A 23,770-nucleotide genomic window follows, 5' to 3' on the forward strand; every position below is an offset into this window, starting at 1 on the left:
GGGAAGGTTAGAGCTAGTAATTTTAAATCAAACCCTATATACACGCTAGCTTGAATAAGCTCAAAAAAATCTTGTGAATTCTTTTTTGTCATAATAATCTGCCTATGATGGCACACTTTAGTCTCTAACAGTCCTTAGAATATTTGATTTAATCAAAGAATGTTGTATTTCCAAGTCAAGTAAACTCATATGTCCTTGGCATAGAGGAAGTGGGGCAATAATATGTGGTCTTGGTATCTTCTCCAACAAGTTGATAAGTGTGAAAATATCTTCTCCAACACTGTAAATGTGGGTAAAGAAGATTTCTTGTATGCTTCATCAGTATATTCATGTAATGTTAATTAACCCAATTCCAATCATTTTCTCTATCAACATCACAGCTAAGCCCATTTATTGGTTTGTTGAATCAAAGGCTCTCATAATAACAAATGAAATGGTATGTGTTAATTTTGTTTTGGTGATAAAATAAAAAGTAGAACAGAAAATCATAAAAACATAATAAAACCAAAATTAACGTAAAAGAAAAGAAGAAAAATATTTAACTTCTTATTATTATAAAGACCTAAAAAGATACCTTGAGCAATTCCAACTTCAAGAAATAGACTACCAAAGGTCCTTCAGGTGATTAGAATTTCAAAGATTATCTAAATACCATTGGCTTTAAAGTTAATTTGAAAGGTAGGTTGCAAATTAATTTTCAACAAGTTATACTTTGCAAGAAAATCCTCAGATCGACAGCGTATTTGAACTTATATTCCCATGGAAAATGGAATAACTCATTATTAATTGGATCATCTTAATTTGTTGACCTCGATCACATATTAGGGGCTAATAAAATTGATGTTCGTGATGTTGGCTGAATTTGATTTTGATTTTTTTAATGTTCTTCTGTTGTTTGTTTCGGGCTGACTCTGTTGGGACTTGTGATTATGGTCAATCAATATGAATGGTTATTTCTTTGGCCAAAAAACATGAGAGTCGACATGTTATTTTTCAAAATTTTATATTATAACCACAAACCATGAAGCCTTTTCCCTGTCGTCCATCTTTGGTCATTCTTCAATTCTTTTACTGCAACAGCTTTCTTTCGTTAATAATCTAAATATGAATTCATTTTGAGTCTATATAATAATAAAAAATTAAGGTTTTTAAGTCGTGAGTGATCATGACATTTTATTAAAAAAGACCATGAAATCCCTCATCCAAATGTCCTACAAATTTGATTAAAAAAAGCCATCATGTTTTTGCTTTTGAGATAAGTTCGCAAAAAGAAATAATTTTTTTTTTTAAAAAAGACCATAATGGCTGTCTTATTTTTCTATGCTGATGCATAATTTCGATGTCTAGTCAATTCATATGCGTAGAGAAAATGGCACAATAACAGTGGAGGAATAAAAGAAGTTATATATATTTAAGTCATTCCATTCAAAACATTAAGGTCGTGTAGAAAAAATTACACAATAGTAGAAGTCTTTCCATTACAGAAGTCAACAAGAAAAATAAAAGCTATTAATCATGACAGTCCATCTTTTAAGTCGGTGTCCACATTTTTCTTTGGTCAAGCCAACTCAAGTAGGTACTCGTATCTTAGAAAAAAAATGACACAATAATGGAGAATCTGTTTTTGGTCATCTAAAGTAATTGATTCCATGTTAGAAATTGAATTGTTGGTACATTATTTTTTGTCGAGTTCAAATGTTTAAAATATGATTTTATAAATTGAGTAAAGTAAATGTCATTTAAAAAGTAACCATAGTTGAAATAATAATAACAATAAATTATTATTATTATTATTATTATTATTATTATTATTATTTTCAAATTATAATGCATGCGTGCATTTGTTAAGCAGTGTGAACAATTTACTCTATTCTTATCATCTAAGATATCCTAGGATGATTAATTTGTTGTATCACGTTTAATATGATAGTAAAGATATTTACTTATTTCCTTGGATATTTCTATTTCTTTAACATGTTGGCTTTTGGAAGCAATTTTTAACCACCAATGCTTATGAGTTATGATTGTACTCGAACAAGCTAATAAATATGCTAATATAATTAATACTCCCTCATGTCCCTATTATATAGCACCTTTAAAAAAAGATTCTTTAGTCTTTAATATAAGGATAATGGAGGGTTATTTATTATCATTTTCAATTTTACCCATGTTAAAATTTAATTTTATGGTTGATCCTTTATTGCATATTTCTCTCTTCCTATTTTCAATAGGGGTGAATTTGAATTTTTGCCATTTTAAGAGATATTTAATGAGTTAATTATCATTTGTTGGTTCCAATGAAATAGTTGAAAACATCTTATAATAGAGATTGTGTGGAACATATATTAGTCAAGCTTGCACAAGGGCCAAGGCTATAATATGTATGGGGATTATTTAATTTTTTTACTGTGTCTAATAAATCTAACTGTTATTTTTTGAATTATACTTTTGGGATACTTAAATATCTTTTTATTTAAGGTTGATAGTTAAATCAATTTTATGAAAATCTTCTTAAGCTTGGTAATTTTTTGGGCGTGGATTTTTTGTAGTTATATATAAAATATGCTATGTAAAATAAAATAAAAACCTTTTCCTTCCATTGGTATTTCCCTGTCAAATTCAATTTTTATTTCCAGTATCAAATGGTTGTCATTTCCAACAAATTGAAGAATATGCCTATACGGTTTCATTTCCAAACTTCATTGTAGGCCCCACCATCCCAAGATTATGACTAGTGGTGGCTACTGGTTAATACAAAGGTAGGCAATGTCACCTGAGTTGAGAAATTTCAACCATTAATCCACAGTTTTAAATGCATAAATATTCATCAATCCTCTTTAAAAGGTGTGCTCATGAATTTCTAAGCGCATATGAATATAGTGCAACCTTCTCCTCCTAACCACTTCATCAATCTAAGAAGCCTTGAACCTATCCAACATGGCAAATGTTTGTTTTTATTTCCCCTTCCTCATGTTCTCCCTACTTTGTCTCAAGGTTTGTTTCAATTTATGCCACACCAATCTTACTACGAATGATGAATTGGCACTACTTACTTTCAAGTTTTCTGTGAAGGACCCTTACAATCACTTGGCTAATTAGTCCAACTCTTCTTCCATTTGCAATTTGGGTTGGGGTTATGTGTGATGCTTACCATGAGAGAGTAATAGCCTAGAATCTTGGTGAGATGGGTCTCAATGGAATGTTGCGCTCAAAAACTGGGAATTTATCTTTTTTGGTTGAACTTGACCATCATAGTAATAACCTTTATGGTGAGTTGCCAAAAGAGTTGATCCAATTACACATGCTACAAATTCTCAACTTGAGCTACAATGATATTCAATGGAGAAATTCTGACTTGGATTGGAAGCTTATTTATGCTTCAGCACTTCCATCTCCGTAATAATAGTTTTGGAGGTGTTATTCCTAAAAGCATATCCAATTTGTCAAAGTTAGACTTTGAACTGGAATGATAACTTTATTGAAGGATTCATTCCATTTGAGATTGAGAAACTTCAATGTTTGAAGATTTTACAGATTGCAGTAAACAAGCTTTCAGGAAAAATACCTCCAACTATTTCTATCTTATCCTCACTCGAGTTGTTGTCTTTGTCTTTCAACTCTTTAACAGGTATGTCTTGCATAATTAATGTGTTGTTAGCATTTCATCCATTTTACAATGAGATAAATTTATTTTCTATTTGAAAATATTTTGCTTAACTTTAATGTACATTTATGCATGCCTTAAGATAATATGCCTTATTATCAAGCTTAATTAATCTTCTTGGACGTAAATTTTTCACTTATGTTGGTCAGAATAAATTTCATAAAATCAGCTTTGCAGATGTATCCTTCCCTATTCAAGTTAACTTCACCTTAGCAAATTAATATATTTGATATTTCTTTAATTTTTATTTTTAATTATATATTATTGGTGATAGTAAAATGTTCTTATTTGAGAAAGATGAATCGTCAAACGTTCTTTGAAGTCCTCTTTTAACTGCTAGATAATTTTTTTACGTTATATATTTTACATAATTCCTTCTCTAGTTATGTTATAAATTATTACTCATATAACATAATATGTTTTTTTTTATAAATAAAAAGCTTGCGTCAGAAATTTGCATATTGTTAGGACATGTCTCAGACATTCTTTATCAAAATACATCGATTTCCTTTTTTATTTTTCCCCCTATTGGGTTCAAGAGCTTTATCTTTTTTTTTTTTTTCCCTTTTTGCTTTTTTTTCAATACAAGTTCATGAGTTATAACTTGTCTAGAATAACTTCAAAAGAAACCATTCAAAAAATGCAGGAAAAACACAACAAAACATTGCATTTTTTATTTTTATCTAATCATTTATGCACCATAATAAATGATTGCAATTTCAAAATTTGTATATTTATGCTAATGAATTGTTTTGTCCAATAATTTTTGGTTGATAATTAACATTGAAAAGAGTTCAAATTAGCGGTTACATATAAAACTTTTTTGTTTAGTTTAAGAGCTTTTATTATTTTATTTCTTTTAAATACAAATTCAGTATTTATTATAACATAATCACAATAACTTCAAAAAAATGCATTCATAAAATTATATTTATTACTTATTTTTCTTTTACCATAATCGTGTTATACAAGAGAACTCATAATAATGTTGTTTTTTCTTTATCATCACATTGTAGGAGATATTCCCAAAGCAATTGGTGCTCTCACAAAACTGAAAATAATATATCTAGGTGTTAACAAGTTGTCTGGCCAAATATCAAGGAATATTGAAAACTTGACAAAACTTCAACATCTACCGCTTGGTGAAAATAATATAGATGGTATACTTTCAACTAATCATAATGTGAAACTTTTCATCAATTTTGTGTTAATTTTTATTATCTAAGGGTGCAGATGAGATGAGAAGAAGAAAAGGAGAAAGGGGATTATGAGAAAATCCGGACCCCATAATTATATAAAAAATTAGTTTATAACTTTTAAAATTTGGTTGATAATTCTATCACCATGTTTGTAGTCTTACCATTTTTTCCCTTAAAAAGACTCTATTTCAGCCTGATAAATCTCAATGACATAATATATTTAGATTAAATATTTTAAATTATGTCAAATTTTATAATTAAAATTTCGGTTAAATATTTAGATTAAATATTTTAAAGTATATCACATTTTCATGTATCCAAACTATTTTAGTCTTTTTGGTTGTTTTCACTTGGTTAATTACAAGAATTTCAAAACATAAAAAATTCGAAAAATATATAATGTTAATATGTGAATAGAAAGTAAAATTTGGATGGTCTAACATCTTATTCAACATTGATTTGTCCAATTTTGTTACTTATCAACCACAGTCAATTCTGCTCATTATTCCAAATATAGGAATTAGCGAATAGGAGAGAAGGGAGGATCCAAAAAGAATTAAAAAAAAGAAGTTCTATAAAAGTCAGGGAAAATGAGGCAACATATCTCAAGTGATTGTGATAAGCACATGTGTCAAGTGCAATTAAATTCTTATAATTTTAATTAAAAGGAATAAGTTGGCATGGGACCAACTTCTGATTGGAGGTGGCCTAACATTGTTTGAGTTGGAAGCATCTAGTTTTGAGTTTGATAATTATTGTTGTGTTCGTGGGCTTTATAGAATGATTAGAGTGGCAGTATGACATATATTGGGCTTTATATGAACAAGAATTAATCTTTACCAAAAGAACACGCTGAAGCTATATCATATATATGCCAGTCACTGAAGCAAATCAAACATATATGCATATAGATAATTGCTGGTGCATGATAATATAAAACTTAAAACTACAAATTCATATAAAAATAAACAAATTAACAAAATATTACCTTTACAAAACTAAGTACTTCAATAAAAAATATTGTAAATAATATAAAAACAATTGACATTTTAATGATTTAGGAGTGACCATGATATAAATTCAACGAACTTAATACTTTATTCATATTTTTATATAATAGTATATACATCATGCACCATTTTCACCTACTTTGCACATAATAATTATTGTTAGTAATTATAAATTTCTTTATCTATGTAAGTTTTTATTCAAAATGTTTTTTGATTTCATATATATACATATATATATATATATAGAAAAATTTTCATATTATTTATGATTCATTTTTAGTGTAAAAAATATCCATTTATCTTTACTTTTGTTAATATTACTGAACCACCCTATAATTTTGAAAATATACACATTAATTTAAATTTTAACTATGTAGAAAATAGTTCATCAAAAATTCTAAAATACTTTTTATTAATTAAGAAGGGCATCATAATCGTTTTTTATTGGAAACTTGACAACACTTCATGTGCTTAGACCTCGGTAAAACTAACTTTTGACTTAAAATTGTTCAAACAATTACTGCTGAATATTTTACTTACAATTTTCATGTGTTGTTAGGGCTTTGACTAATTGTGTCCTTATCTGGGAGTTAGTTGCAATTCTTCGAATATCTTACTTTCTTAATATATGGTGTTTTTTTGGTAATTGTTCAAAGACTTGTACAAGCTGTCATTTTAGAGTCTTAACGTTCATTCCATTTGTTTACTTACTTGTGGGTTCAAAGTGTTCACTACAAAAAACAAAAAAAAAAACAGACTTTTGGTGGTGACAAAATGTTGCTGCTAAAAGTTTTTAGCGATGACTTTCCGCCATTAAAAGTTGTTGCTATAACAATCGTCGCTAATAGTTTTTGGCAGCGACAATATAAGTAGACTTTTAGTGGCGACACAATAGTATTTTTACCACTAAACATCTTTTTAGAAAACTCTTTTTTTTTAAGAAATAATAATTTATTTTATGCCACATTACTCTACCACGTGTACATTGAGTGATGCCATGTCACTTGTCATCTTGTGCCATGTCACACGTGTTTAACAAATGATGCCACATCAACTAGCCATCTCATGCCACGTCACATGATATGTGTGCACTTCCTCAAGCCACCTCATGTGCCACGCTACCATCTCATGCCACATCACCTGCCACGTGTGTGCCCCCTCAAGCCTTCTCATGTGTTACGCCACCATCTCGTACCACATCACCTGCCACATGTGTGCCTTGTCAAGCCACCTCACACGCTACGACACATATTTGTTGCAAAATATAGCAAACCCAAAGTTTGAACCCTTGATCTCTATCACCTCCAAGCCTTAAGCCTCCCTTCTTTACTAGTTGAGTTGAAATGCACTTACAGTTATTATATGTCAAATTAAATATATATTATATAACTGTATACACATATATCAAATAATATATTATTAAAAAGATATACATATATTTTATTTTATTTTCCATTATTAATATGAAAAAATAATTTATATGAATATTTAAATTATAATTTTAATAAAATATTATTTTTCACCAGTAAATATTATTTTTTTAGGAAAATAAACTTAAAATAAAAAATTTTTAAATATTAAATCATATTCTTATATACATTGTAATAAATTTTAAATTATATTTTTATTTTTTAAATGAAAATTAAGTATATAATTTATTTATAAATATGTATTATATTATTTTATGTTAAATATCTTTTGCTTTTTTCTTCTCCATATTTTCCCCAAAAATTGATGAACTAAATGATTAAATTTTTATCTTCTCTCAAAATAGCTAAATGTTTCCCCCTCTTTTAATAAAAATATATTTTATCAATATTTTTTTAATATCTTAAAAAATTATTTTAATAACAAATTAATTTTAACCACAAAGTTTGTTAATAATAATTTTGAATAATTTTGAAAATAAATATTAATAACTTTTACAATATTTGATAATTACAAGAATCTCATATGTGATCAATCTAGTTAATATCTAATCATCTTCAACCTCATAGCCAGATGGATTTGAGTAGTTATTCATATTATTCTTAGTAATAATTAGTTATAAAAATGTTATCAACAACTTCTTTTTTATAGCAATGAAAACCTAAATATACTAGGAGGAATTATATGGAATCCTCATCCAAAAGTCACTAGAGCACAGTAGAAGAAGTAAACACTATATATATCTCAAGCTAAGCATCAAGTGTGTAAAATGCTAAGTAATCTACAATATCATTTGCATCTCACAACATCTGTACAACTTTAACTTCCCAATGCCATTTATGTATTTGATTGTAAGTGATAATTTATGTATAACTCAACCTAATTATAATTGAAGTAATAACCCATTAAGATTTTAATTTATCATATTAAAATACTAGCTTAATAACATAATTCTTAAAAAAATATGAGCTATATATGTCTAAAAAAGGATTATGAATAATATAAAATTAGAAATAATTTAATAATTAAACTTAGCATATTTTGATGATTATTTCTTTTGTTTCACATTCCTATATATAATTTATTTCTAATTCTATACATAAAATAAGAAATTTAATTTTATAAATATATTTTGAATAATTTTATTTAATTTCAAATTTTTTAAACAATTCATAATTTTTTTAAAAAATTAAATTATAATTTTATAAATATTGCCATCAAAAGTAGATTATATAAATTATTTTTTATAAAAATATTTTTGGTGGTGACAAATAGGCCAAAAGTAGGTTATATTAATTATTTTTTAATTTTTAAATTATTTTTTATAAAAATACTTTTGGTGAGCACAAATGTCGCGGCCAAAAGTAAATTATATTAATTATTTTAATTTTTAAATTATTTTTATAAAAATACTTTTGATGGTGACAAATGTCACCGCCAAAAGTAAACTTTTAAAGGCGACAAATTAAAGTCATTTTTGGTAACGACTTTAATTTATCACCGCTAAAAATAAAGTTTTGGGGCGACTTTTGTCGCTGCCAAAAGTGCAAAAGTTTACTTTTGGTGGTAACTATGATTTGTTGCCGCTAAAACTCTACTTTTAACGGCGACTTTTTTAGTTGCTGTTAAAAATCACCGCTAAAAGTCATATTTTTTGTAGTGGTTGTGTGTGAAATTTTGGTTTTAAATTTAAATGACTATCTAAAAGTAACCATCAATTATTGTTCTTTTAAGTGACGATGGTAAGGACATGTCTAAAGTGTAAATTTTGCTTTCTCTTAATTAATGCATAGGAGGAACTTCCAACTTTTGATCTTATAATTGTTTTTGTAGGTTTGTGGGCTGTATAGATTGATTAATATGACTGTGTGTATTGGCATTTATATGAAACATAGTCTTTGATGTAAAATACAAATGAGGAAAAGAGAATTTCATTCAAGTACTATATCGTCATATATATATATATATAAATATACATGGACAGGCGACTAAAAATATGGGTCCGCAAGTTAGATTTGGAAAAAATGATTCATCATATATGGCACTTGTGGGATTAAGCCATCTTTCTTATGTCTTTATCACATATGTGGAAAATATTCTCAATAGGTATATCCGTGACCAATTTCTAATTCTATATCTCGAAATGTTATTATTATTATTATTTTGTAGGTGATTTGCCAGAAGGTATTGGAAAACTGGATATGCTTCAAGTGCTAGATCTTTATTATGATAATTTACAAGGTAATTTTTTCATCAAATTATGATACTCTAGCCACTATAGTTTTTTTTCTTTTCACTCTTTAGTTGTTTTCTCAGTATTATTATGAACAACAATGCATTTTCTTTTCCATCTTTTTTTTTATAAATTTGCGTTTGAGTGAAATTTCTTTTCTAACAATTCTTTAAACATAAAAATTATTTTTTAGCTTTGGTTGGCCTTTCTTTTCCAATAATATTATAAATGCTGGTTAGGATGTCTTGTCGAATATTTTGTTTGTTTGGAACAGATGAAGCTCCATTTGAAGCAAGGAAAATGGATTTGCATTTGCAGTCTAAATGTAGTTAATTAATGTCCACCGTCTAAATGTAGTTAATTAATATATTACAGTTAAAATGGATTTGCAGAGTGACAGTGTTATATCCACATCGATATTAAAATATGAAGTCTCCATCTCATTTGTTCTCTTGTAAGCGAGTTTAAAAAATTAAAAAAAATATAGAACTTCAATCTCTATTGTTTTATCAAATTTAATTAAATGCTGTTATTGTATATTGGTGACTTGGAGTATTGTGTAAACCTTAAAACTACAAATTAAATACATATAAAACATATTAACAACATAATAACTTTACAAAACTACGTACTTCAATAAAAAATTGTAAATAATACAAAAACAATTGACATTTAAATGATTTAGGAGTGACCATGATATAAGTTCGTGAAGTTAATACTTCATTCTTTTTTTATATAATAGTATATATATTATTGTTCGTGGTTGAACAACAAATACCAGGCATGCCAGAAACACTGAGTCTCAATAGATAACGAAAAGGGTTCCGAGTTTCCTTACCACAGTTCGCTCGGATATAAAAAAATAGAAGACTTTGGTAGAGCAAGTGTGTAATTTAATTGAAGTGGAAAAGTTACAGATAATTTGTTGTGGACTTTATTAAGCTCCAGGGCCAACCCCTTTTGTTATATTGGGCCTAACGCTTCGATTACACAGCCCAACTAGCCTCGTGACCTATTTGAGCGACGTTTCATATTCAACCCAAACAATTATAAACCATTTTCACCCATTTTCCATATAATAATAATTATTAGTAATTGTAAATTTATTTATGTATGTAATTGTTTATTCAAAATGTTTGTGATTATATATATATATATAGAAAAATTTTCATATTATTTATGATTCCTTTTTAGTGTAAAAAATATCCATTTATCTTTAATTTTATTAATTTTACTGAACCACCCTATAATTTTGAAAATATACACCTCAATTTTAATTTTAACTATGTAGAAAATAGTTCATCAAAAATTCTAAAATACTTTTTATTAATCAAGAAGGGCATCATAATCATTTTTTATTGTTCAAACTTCATGTGCTTAGACCTCGGTAAAACTAACTTTTGACTTAAAATTGTTCAAACAATTACTGCTGAATATTTTACTTAATTTTCATGTGTTGTTAGGGTTTTGACTAATTGTATCCTTATTTGGGAATTAGTTGTACTTCTTTCAATATCTTACTTTCTTAATATATGGTAGTTTTGGTAATCGTTCAAAGTCTTGTACAAGCTCTCATTTTAGAGTCTTAACCTTCGTCTCATTTGTCTACTTACTTGTAGGTATTGTGTGTGAAATTTGGTTTTAAATTTAAATGATTATCTAGAAGTAACCATTAATTAGTTTTCTTGTAAGTTATGATGGTAAGGAAATGTCTAAAGTGTAAATTTTGTTTTCCCTTAATTAATGCATAAAAAGAACAAGCAGCTTTGGATCTTATAATTGGTTTTGTAGGTTTGTGGGCCTTATAGATTGATTAATGTGGCAGTATGTATCGGCATTTATACGAAGCATAATCTTTGATATAAAACACAAATGAGGAAAAAAGAATTTTATTCAAGTGCTATATCATCATATATAAAAATATACATGGGCCGGCGACTTGAAATAGGGGTCCACGAGTTAGATTTGGAAAAAATGATTTATCATATCTGGACACTTGTAGGATTAAACCATCTTTCTTGTGTCTTTATCACATACGTGGGAAATATTCTCAATAGATATATCCGTGACCAATTTGAATACTATATCTCTAAGTGTTAAATTTTTTTTTTTATAGGTGATATACCAGAAGGTATTGGAAAACTGGATGTGCTTCAAGAGCTATATCTTACTTATAATAATTTATAAGGTAATTTTTTTCATCAAATTATGATATTCTAGCTACTATAGTTTTTTTTTTTCACTCTTTAGTTGTTTTCTTAGTATTACTATGAACAATAATGTATTTTCTTTTCCAACTTTTTTTTTTGTTTATAAATTTTTGTTTGAGTACAAATTTATTTTCTAATAATGCTTTAAACATAAAACTAATTCTTTAGTTTTGGTTGGCCAAAAATTATTTTCTTTTCCAAGAGAAATGGATTTGCATTTATAGTCTAAATGTAGTTAATTAATATATTACAGTTAAAATGTATTTATAGAGTGACAATATTAATATCCACATCGATATTAAAATATGAAGTCTCCGTCTCACTTGTTCTCTTTAAATTGCAAACGAGAGTTTAAAAAATACAAAAATATAGAACTTCAATCCCTATGGTTTTACCAAATTTAATTAAATGCTGTTATTGTATATTGGTGACTTGAAGTATTGTGTAAAACATTATTTCTTGATAATCATTGTGTACGCGGTTAATTCTTTAGTTCTGTTTGGGCTAAATATGAAACGTTATTCAAATAAGTTACAGGGCTAATTGGGCTGAGTAATTAAAGTGTCAGGCCTAATATAAATGAAAGGAGCTAGCCCAAAAGCTCAATAAAGGCCACAAAAAGTAAATATGTTGAAATTCCTTCAACTGCAAATATTATACCGATGACACGAAGACACGATCTTAATTAATGCCGAAATTTACACCCAAGTATTTCGCTAAAATGAGATGGTTATCAAAATGGAGAGACCGTGCCATAAGTTTCGCGAAAACCTTGATTTTTTGGCAAAACGTGCTAAGGTTCAAGGAAAAAGCTTCTGCTATTCTAACACTATAAATAAGAGAAGGAATACAGAAGAGAGTAGTCAACACTCAATTAAAGATTTGCAATTTTACATTCATTAGCCCTTTGTAATTTTCAGTTTTTAGTTTGTAATGGTTTTATATTTCAATAGAAATTGTACACTTGTTCTACTAAAGCCTTGTATCTTTTTATGTTTAAGTGAACTGTGGTAAGAGAGCTCAGGACCTTTTTTGTTATCAATTGAGACTCAGCGTCTCTGGCACGCTGGGTATTTGTTGTTCAGCCATGAACAAGTTCATATTTCAATCCATGTAAAACGTCTTGAAAAGGTTCAGCACATGTGAAAAAACAAATTTTTCTTTTCACATGGTCTATTATGCATCATGCCAAAACGTTCTAATCACTCTACAAATAAATTATTACATTATGAAATCATGATATACTTAATATTTGTGATATTTAAGTATTTTTAAACAAAATATATGTTCTTTGATTAATTCATTCCCTCTCAAAACATCCCGAACTTTCCATTTACGATGCCTATAATGTGAATTGCATCCGCAAGATTTAGTGCATCATCACTCTTAATGATGTGTTTTTTATGTTGTCATGTACGGAGGAGATATTCCCGAAACAATTTGCAATTTTACAAGTACGAAAATAATGACCTTAGATTTTAATTAATATTTTCTAGCTTTTTAAATAAATTTATCAGCACCTTTATTAGAAACGTCTGTTTTTCCTTTTTGTCCTTCTACATTTGGGTTTTTTAATCATATCCCAAGCAATAATTCTAAGGAAATGTGTGATCTTCTAAATTTAGAAATTAAATATGAACCCAGTCACATCAGTGCCCATGGTTTTCTTTGACTTGCTTTCTACTTGTTGGAGTTTTGGTGCTCTTGAAAGCAATATGGAAACCATTATATACATTTATATCTTCACTATCTTTGATCATTATGCATTAGATCTCCCTCAACTACATATTCAGATGTGTGGTTCACATGCACAATAATTGTGTTGTGAAATTTGCGACACTATGGTGCCAATCAAATAGAGAAGTGTTACTATGTTTTCCTCTGTTTTTTTGGGCTAGAAAACAGAGGTAAGCATATAATATCATTCTGAATTCCATGAAGATTTGCCCTTCCGACTCCATTCATGCTCTTTTCTTTTGAGTCTCTCGATAGCTTTTTAATTTTCTTCTTTATTTTTCACTTATTTTGATGAAGGTTTTTTCTTTTAATACTCCTTATAGAGAGATTAGAGCTATTGAACGAATAGATTATGTGTTGTTTTTGTCTTTGTTCTTGTGAGCAACTCCCTTTTTGTTTTCCACATCATTACTTTTTTTAATACAGCTAGGACTTCTCTTTCCCTCATTGCTTGTTTAGAATGCTAAATTTTGGGGCAAAATCAAAGAAAAAGAATTGTATGATGATGTTGAATGTATAAATTTTTTTTTTATAAAGTTTGTCTAAAGTGAAATTTTTTGTTGATTTGTAGAATCTTTTTCCTTGTGACAAACATTATTTTAATTTTGACTTGGACTCTTTAAAATGAGTCCAAGCCTATGCCCTACAAACAAATTAGGTCATGTTTGCTTACTAGAATATAATGAAATGAAATTGATTAAAAAAATCAAGATAAAAAATGAATTCGATTATCTTTTCCCCCATGGTAAGTATAATAAAACTCATTAATATATACTACAAATATGAGAATAATTACGCTCTTCAAAAATCTCATGAATAATGATTCCAAACCTCAAAAACTAAATTACTCCTCCCCCTTTTGAATGTGCTTACCTATCCCCTTTTATCATCTTATTTTTACTTCTATTTTTTCAATCCATTCCATTCCATTTTAGTGTAGTAAGCAAATGTGACATTAGTTCTTCAAATTGTTCATTAAATTTATGATTCTAATTCTTTTTATTGTAAATATAATTGTAAATAGGTGAATCTGCTGAAAGTTATGTTTTACATAAATATTATATAGACCCTCATTAGAATTTCATATTGGAGAGATAATATTCGAAACATGTTTATATATATATATATATTAATGTTGAATTGTTAGTGTCACCATCTTGAGAAATTCCATTAATCTAAAATAGATTTCACCAAAAAAAATAATGTGAATTTCAACGCTGATTTTGGTTGACAATGAAGGATTTCTGTACACTACAAGCCAATAACAAAATTTAAATATACGAATGACATGTATTTTGACTATGAAATAAGTCTCTAACTGCCATTGTGCTGGTAAAATTCTTTCAGTCTTTTCATGAAATTTTTTTTTTCAGTTTAATATAATATATAGGCTCTAACTTTCATTTGCCAACACTATTGCATGGACCAAAAATTGTTATGTTATTTGAAACTTGGGGTCCAAGAGTGTTCGTTATAACATTTTCCTTTTTATTTTTTAACTTTCTTTTATATAAACATTTTTTAGTAAAAATATTAAATTCATTTATTAGAAAAGGCCAATGTTGGGGGGAAACTTATTAATAATTAAGAGAGCTAAAAGGGTCTCAAATTAGTTTTATACTTTCTGTACAGTATCCTAATTCTAAAATTAAGGATGAATAAGTTATTAATAATTTATGTTGGAATATTATAATATTAAACGATTGGTTGTAATTACTTAGTCATTGATTACCCTAAAATCTATATAAAAGGCGTCAAACTCCAATAGAAGTTAGGAAGGTTGAATCCTATATCAAGAGGGAGGTTAACTTGGTCCTCACCTTATTATTTCACCTCAAAGTGGTTTTGAGGTTTGGTGTAAATCCTTCAAGTGATGGATTATCTTGTTGTATTTTCAATCATAATCATCTTCATTTTCTTCTCTTTGTTAATTCTTTTTTGTTTTTGGTAAAACTCCTTGTTAAGTCTTTATTTTCTCTATTCAACTCTTTACTAGTCTTGACAATTTCAAAAGCTATTTTACTATCACAATTATATGTTTATTTGATAAATATAAGCGGTTTTAAATTTTTAATTAAATCTTTTTTATTAATGTCTTTATCCATTATAAGGGTTTGACCCTTTACATCTCTCCTCATACTCCACCTATCCTTACCAGTTACCGTTTGAGATAACTTTGGGTTTTTCATCTGTACATATTAGTTTCAATACCTTAATAAATTAAAAGTTTTCTGAAATAAATTTGTATTTAATCATACAGCAATTTAAACTAGATGTTGGCTTGTTTTGTTGCATTAAATTTAAGGGTAGTCAAACTATCCAAAGCTAAATAATATGGCTTTCCAAAATAATTTATGTTCACAAAAAAATATTTTGGTTGCAAAAATGTTTACTATAAAATATTTGCAGATCAATTCAACCTCTTAAAAATACTAGAATAAAATTTTTGTTTTAATGAAATACAAATGATGCAGAGGTAAAAAGTTTTTTGCATTCCTTCAAACAGAAAAAACAAGAGCCAAATTTTAAAACATGGTCACTTTCCTTCAATATATACGTCTTCATCAAAATAATTTACACGGTAATTTTTCTTCAATTTATGATGTTCTAGCTATATTTTATTCTTTTTCAGTTGTTTTCTCATTATTACTATGAAAAACAACGTATTTTCTCTTCCGATTTTTCCTTTTGTTTATAAATTTGTGTATGTGTAAAATTTTATTTTCGAACAATTCTTTATGCATATAAATAAGTATTTAGTGATTTTTAATTTTCGGGATGCTTGTTAGAACGTCTCGTGGAGTGAGAAAAAAGGATTTGCCACCAAATTTTGTTCTCTATTCTCATGAATAGCATTGCCTTTCTGGTCAAAAAAGAATTAATTAATATATTAGAGTTGTAATGTACTTATAGGGTGATATTATTAATATCAACATCAAATGTTAAAATATGAAGTCTCTATCTTGCTTGTTCCATTTAAATGGTAAAGGAGGACGAAAAATGGAAAATATATAACTTTATTCCCTATAATTTTACCAATTTTAACTTTGATGTGGCAAGGAATGCTATCATTATATATTAGCGTGGTGCATAAAACTTTTTTTTATATATAATCATTTTATATGAGATTAATTCTTTACTTCACGTTCATTCTATATACATTTATTGAAGAGGTTCGGTACTAGTTCAGAGTGTCATAACCACACTTTTTTTTTTCTTTTTCACAAAGTTTGTTGGACATCATCACAATCAATTTTCTGATAACTGATCTACTAGTTATTACATCATGAATTCATGATTTTAGTTATTGTTAATTTTAGTAATGTGTTGGGATGTCTTCTCTTTACGAGCATCTAAGTTCTTTGTTCTTCAAATTATGATTTTCTAACTAGAAGCTTCTTTTTTTAGATTATTTTCTTAGAATTACTATGAACAAGATGCATTTTATTTTTCATTTTCACCTTTAGTTTTATTATAAGTTTTTTTATTCGCAAATTTCTTATTTCAATAATTCGTTATGCATAAAAATAATTCTTTAGTTATTTTCTATTGTAGTGATGCTAGCTAGGGCATGCCTCTTGTAGTTTGGGGAGCCAATTTTCTAGAAGATTTTTTTTAAAAAAAAATACATTCATTTGTTGATTTATAGAATCTTTGTCTTTGCTACAAACATCTTTATAATTTTAACATGGACTTCTTAAAATGAGTTGAAGCCAATGCCCTACGAGTTAATCCTTCAACTTGTTTATAAATTTATGATTCTGATTCGTTTTATGGTATAGATATAATTTATATAGGTGAATTTGTTGAAAGTTATACCTTTACATAATTATTATATAGACCCTCATTAGACTTTCATATTGGATATAATATCTGAAATGTGTGTGTATATATATATATATTAGTGTTGAAGAACTGTAAGTGTCACATCATTATCATATGTCATATTTGTTAAATTGAGATAAAAAAGGTTTTTCGGCAAGACATAAAAGCAAGTTTAAGTTTACTACTTAACCCCGTAGTTTTTTGTTTGCCAAATAATGAATAATACCATCTTGAAAAATTCCTTTCATCCAAAATAGAAAAGAAGATGTGATTTGACCAAAAAAAATTCAATACGTGAATTTCAATGCCTATTTTCGTTGACAATGTAGGATTTACATATTCCAAAATCCAATAAGCAAAATCTATAAATACAAGTGATATATTTATGTTGACTATGAAATTAGTTATTATATATAAGATGAGTTGCTTTTGAATATTACAACTTTGATCGTAATTGTGGTAATAACAATCTTGCGGTCTATTAGCTTTAATTGCCATTTACACAGAACAAAATTGTTAAGATAATTTTATTTGAAATAGAATTATAAAAAAAAGTGCAACTTCATAATTGGGGTCCAGGAGCATTATAACCTTTTCTCTTTTTATTTTGTAACTTCAGCTTTTAGTTAAAATATTAAATTCATTATGAGCAAATGCCAATGCTGGAGGCAAACTCATTAATGAGAAAGCCAAGGGTCCCAAATTGGCTTTTACACTTCATGTACACTGCCCTAATTCTGAAATTGAGGAGGAATAAGTTATCAATAGCTTCAAAAGTTACCTTAACATTTTCTTTTAATTTCCTCTTTTGTTTCCAACTTCAAGAGTTATATTTTGATGGATTACACTAAATTTGATGGATCTTATATATATATATATATAACATTGCAGGAGGTATACTCAAACAAATTGGTAATCTTAAAAGTTTAAAACTTTTATTTTTAGACAACAATAAGTTTTCTGGCCAAATATCATCAACTCTCTCCAATATATCTGAGCTACAAGAGATTGATTTAAGTTGGAATAATTTGTCGGGAGGCATTCCCTCAAATATATGTCATGGCCTTCTAAATTTACAAGTTTTGCATCTTCAAGCCAACAAATTATTTGGAGCTATACCATTTGGTTGGACACAATGCAAGGAGCTCAAACAGTTAGATTTAGCGATCAACTTTTTCACAGGAACGCGCTACCCGCTATGCCAAATCACTAAATCCAATCTTGCCAAATATATTTTGATTGCATTCTTATGAATTGGACATTGGTGTTGATCATAACCATTAAACAAATTAGACTTCCTTAATTTCCATTTAAATCAAAATTTCTCCTTGACAATCAATTTATATTTATATAAAAAAAACCAACTCAGGAGCCGCCCACATATTTTGGAAATAAGCGTAAAGTAAAATAAAAATTGGGCATTATTTTTTATTAAATATAAATTCTGCTTTTTCTTAGAAAGGCTTTTATCAGGCTTCACAACCTAGCACCCCGTTTTCATGTTCCACCCTCCCTTATATATATATATATATATATATGAAAGTAAGACCCAGTTGGATCAACTTCAAATTCTGGTATTTATATTCATTAATGTTTCTAAAATTGCAATCAAATCCTAATACGCTAAAACTGTAGTTTGGTAGTTGACTATGGTTCTCATAATGGGAGGGAACATGCTTAGCAATTTGGTTATTCTTTCTTCCTTCTTGCATCTGGGTCATCGTTTGGAGTTTGAAAAGTATCTCAATTCTAGGTATGTTTTAACAGTTTAATAAGTTATATATAACTGCTTTTACCAAAATATATATATATATATAACTGCTAAAATTATTTTTTCAATTTTTTTATTTTCTTTTTTACTTTTGCAGTCTCATGGAAAATCAAGCTCTTTGATGCAGTATATTTTCTTTATTTTGTGAACCCAATTATTAAAAGAATATTTTTATTTCTTGTCCTTACACAAATTTCTTAAATTTTAAGAGAGTGGATCAAGAAAAAAAAGTTTCAAGTGCGTTTGCATTCTTTTTTTGGGGGGGGGGGCTGTTTGTTTAAGATAAAAAAATAACTGATTTTCATTTAGTTTAAATATTTATAAAAATAGATTTATCTTGGAAAGATTTTATAGAAAGGATTTATTATTTTATGTTCGTTTACAATAATAAATATGATAGTTGTTTAATTATTTTAGATTTTATGATATCTTTGTGGATCTCTATGTACAAAAAATAAGTTATTGTTTAGTTATTTTAAAATTTTATAATTTCTTCATGTATCTCCACATTTTTTATGGAATTCTCTCTCAGCTATTATATCTATTAGAGTTAATTAATATATTAGAGTTGGAACGTATTTATTGGGTGAGAGTATTAATATGAACATCAATATTAAAACATGAAGTCTCTATCTCACTTGTTCCCTTTAAATGGTAAACGAGAATTAAATAATGGAAAATATAGAACTTCATTCCCCATAATTTTACCATTTTAATTTTAATATGGCAATAAATGCTGACATTATATATTAATCTAGTGCATAAAACTTTTTTTCTATATAATCGTCTTGTATGAGATTAATTCTTTAACCCATGTTCATTGTACTAGTTATTACATTATGAATTCATGACTTTAGTTATTGTTAATTTTAATGATGTTGGTTGCTGGGATGTCTTCTCTTCAGGGGCATCAAAGTTCATTTTTCTTCATATTACAATGTTCTAACTAGCAACTTCTATTTTAAGATTATTTTCTTAAAATTACTATGAAGACGATGCATTTTATTTTTCATTTTCACCTTTTTTTATTATAAGTTTTTGTATTCATGAAATTTCCTATTTCAATAAATGTTTATGCATAAAAATAAGTCTTTGGTCATCTTCAAACCATGACTTTTCTTGTGGTTATGTCATCATTAGTTGTTATTGGTAAAGGTGATATTTGAGATTTCAAAATTATAAGCTTTTAAATGCCAGCAGTAAGATCTCTCATCGCGGATACAGCTAATTAACTATAACAATTTATTGGAGTAGAAACGTACTTCTTCCAACAACAATAGTTTGCAATTTTAGTTTTAATTTACATAATTTTTTTCAAGGTAAAGGTGTTATTATGTGTAAGATTAGAACTTTAGATATATACTACTTAATGTTCTTCTTCAACATTCATTTACCCCATTTTATTTAATATTAAACACAAGTATATCCTTAACATTTAAATTATAAACAAGAAAGCAACAAAAATAATAATCGTGATATAGCCTACAGGTGTATTTTAATTTATCAAAGTTATATATATATATATATATATATTGTGTGAAACAAATATACTATCTTGAATGATTTGCTAAAAGTAGTTATGATATTATTATAGGTGATTTCCCCGTAATATCCCCTTAATTCTACAAAAGCCTATTTTTGTTATCATATATTGGAAGAGAAACTGTGGGAGATATTCTAAAAATCAATCATCTTGCAAATATGAAAAGTATATACTTTACTACATGTCTTTAACTTGTCTTGCCACATCATCGAAGAACCATTGAAAACTTAAATATTCTTTTCATGGCATTGCTTGAGATAACTTTTCTAAATGACATGTTGTGTGATATTTTCCGTGAGCCTATTTATAAGAAAAAATGGTAATTTAATACTTTAGGGTCATACGTGACTTTCAGGTCATATACCAAAAGGCGTTGGAAACTTGGCCATGCTTCAAGGGTTATGATATGCTATCTCAGTACCAATAATTTTCAAGGTATTTTTTCATCAAATTATGATATGCTAGCCACTCTGTCTATGTTACTTTTCATAGGCCCTGCTATGAGATGCATTTCTCTTTCTTTCTTTTTTCTTGAACTGCGTCCTACTCTTTTGGTGTCTTTTTGTCGTTTTGTCTTTTTTTCTTTTGTTATCACATTTTAGGATATGTTTCTAAAGGGATTAGTGATTGTCAATATTAGAAAATTATATACTTGGAATCTGGTAAGCTTTTAACCGTCAAAACGATAAAAATATATTCAAAGATTTTGCTGCCCACGTTAAACATGTTTTTTTCAAAATAAAGAAAAGGTAAAATAATCAACAGCTCAATAGTCTATATTTTAATATCATTTTCTTTTTTCAAAATGGTTTTCTTTGTATCATCTGAAAGAACTATATTTCTGCTTTTTTCTTTATTATATAAAAGGAGATATTTATAATGAAATTTTGGTGTTGGAAAATTATAAAAATATGAGCTCAGGTGCTAATAAGCTTTCATCAGTTGCGTTTTATAATATGTGAAAATTACTAACAAATATTGTTCAATTAGTAATGATTTGGCCTATAACCCACAAGGTTGTGAGATTAAATACCACAGCCAATGTCACATTGCTGGTGGGTGCAATCTGTAAAAACCTCTGTAAGTGTTCTTTGTGCCTAAAAGTATATCTTAACCCTGGTGGGCCCTCAAAAACCAATTCATCTAAAAATTTTTAACCAAAAAAATAATGTGGAAGTTGAATTTTTTTTTTATTTAGTGACAGTTATTTGTAAGGATGCATGCTGCCAAATGTATCTCGTATTTTTAAAATTTTAAAAAGAACGTTGTCTTTTAGTTTCATTTCAATAAATTATATCGTTAGAAATTTAATGTGTCATCATTTGCCTTCAAATACATTTTGGTGGATATAAATTGTATAAAATATGTCTTCACAAAACAATTGTATGAAAAAAATTTAAAATTCTTATAATTTTCAACAATTGAATATACAAGGTCTATAATCCTTTATAAAGTTACCCTCACTTTTATAGATGCCATTAATATTCAAATAATTTAAAAATTTATGAAATCAACAAACTTAAAATAAAATTTTTGTTTGAATAAATTACATGCAATGTAGAGGTAGAGTTCTATAATGCATTCGTTAAAATAGAAAAATAAACAATATGTAGCCAAATTTTAAAACTTTTTCCTTTTTTTCACTATCAGCCAACAAAATTAAATAAATGAAACAAAACAAAACCGTCGCTATATATTGAGGTAGCAGACATGTCTTCACAAAAAAAACAAAAAACAACAAACAAACAATAGGGGATCTTGATGCCATGCTTTCACGCATCTACACTCATTACATTTAGAAACAAAAACTATATTTTTTTGGTGAACTCTAAAAAAATATTAAAAAACCATATTTTAATTGCGCTTTATAGATGTTTTGGGATTGATATTGTAAAACAAATAAAAAAAAAAACCTGACATGTTAATCTATGAAGTGAACCTAAAATTCAGCACGATCTTATCATTGACCCAACATTAAGGTGAGGATCATAAATTTGTCTAATTAATTATATATTTTTATTTTCTTTTTCTTAATTTTTGTATTAACTTAGACTAACTTTACCTAAATCTAAAACAATACTTTTGCTTTCAGGTTCAATACCTACAGAATTAGACAATCTTTATAAGCCTGAGCAGCTTACGTTGGGCAATAACAACTTGAGGGGTTCTATTCCATTGGAAATTCTTAACATATCAGCTTTGCAAATGTTGGGTCTTCCAAATAGTACTTTATCAGGTAGTCTTCCATCAGATTTTGGATGTGGTCTTCCTAATCTAGAAGAGCTACTTTTATGGGGCAACAAACTTTCTGGAAGAATCCCAAATACAATTTCCAATGCCTCTAAGCTGACCATTTTAGGATTGTCAACAAATAATTTCATAGGGGTTTTACCAACTACACTTGGGGATTTAAGATACTTGGAATACCTTCGAATAAAAAATAACAATTTAACCACATCAGATGCTTCCAATTCTAAAACCAACATTATTACCTCATTGACTAATTGCAGACATTTGAAAATTCTGGTCCTCTCAGCAAATCCATTGTATATAAAACTTCCTAAGTCCATTGGAAACTTCTCTGATTCTCTACAAGAGTTGGACATTGTTTCTTGTGGTATTAATGGTAACATTCCATCAGAAATAGGGAATCTTACTAATTTGCTAACACTTTCTTTGGATCAAAATGTCTTGAATGGACCAATTCCAACAACAATTGGCAGCTTACAAGATCTTCAATTTTTGAGTCCTAAAGGAAATGACTTGCATGGCTTAATTGTTCATGATCTTTGTGAAATCAAACCACTTGGCTATCTACATCTAAGCCAAAACAAGTTTTATGGAGCAATGCCACCTGTTTAGGAAATCTTTCATCTTTAAGGGGACTTCACTTGTGCTCTAATAAGTTGGCATTAGAGATACAATCTTCCTTTTGGGATTTGAAAGATATATTGCAAGTAAACTTGTCTTCCAATCATTTTGTTGGGGGTCTTCATCAAGAGTTGAGAACTTAAAAGCTCTTATCTCATTAGATTTATCTAAAAATCATATTTCAAGTATCATTCCAACAACTATTGGTGGCTTGCTTAATCTGCAGATTCTCTCTTTAGCACATAATGAATTGCAAGGAAGTATTCCTATATCATTTGG

General features: G+C 27.9%; 1 protein-coding gene across 1 annotated transcript; it reads left to right on the forward strand.

Annotated features, from left to right (window-relative positions):
- The first annotated feature begins 3,184 nt into the window (after nt 1-3,184).
- LOC129297202 (probable LRR receptor-like serine/threonine-protein kinase At3g47570) lies at nt 3,185-23,482 on the forward strand. The gene is made up of 4 exons (XM_054935570.1): nt 3,185-3,269; nt 3,485-3,628; nt 4,681-4,824; nt 22,713-23,482. Exons 1-4 carry the CDS (start codon nt 3,185-3,187, stop codon nt 23,480-23,482), a joined length of 1,143 nt encoding a protein of 380 aa, XP_054791545.1.
- The last annotated feature ends 288 nt before the right edge of the window (nt 23,483-23,770 follow it).

Source organism: Prosopis cineraria, unplaced genomic scaffold, assembly GCF_029017545.1.
Source record: "Prosopis cineraria cultivar Desert tree isolate PC_DT_omini unplaced genomic scaffold, ASM2901754v1 PC465, whole genome shotgun sequence".
Lineage (NCBI taxonomy): Eukaryota > Viridiplantae > Streptophyta > Magnoliopsida > Fabales > Fabaceae > Prosopis > Prosopis cineraria.

What these genes read in the sequence shown, in the direction of transcription:
- LOC129297202 (XM_054935570.1), top strand. Translation starts at nt 3,185, where the DNA reads ATGGGTCTCAATGGAATGTTGCGCTCAAAAACTGGGAATTTATCTTTT. An exon ending in GTCTTTCAACTCTTTAACAG is followed by an intron (nt 3,629 to 4,680) that starts GTATGTCTTGCA and finishes ATCACATTGTAG; the next exon opens with GAGATATTCCCAAAGCAATT. An exon ending in TGGTGAAAATAATATAGATG is followed by an intron (nt 4,825 to 22,712) that starts GTATACTTTCAA and finishes TTTTGCTTTCAG; the next exon opens with GTTCAATACCTACAGAATTA.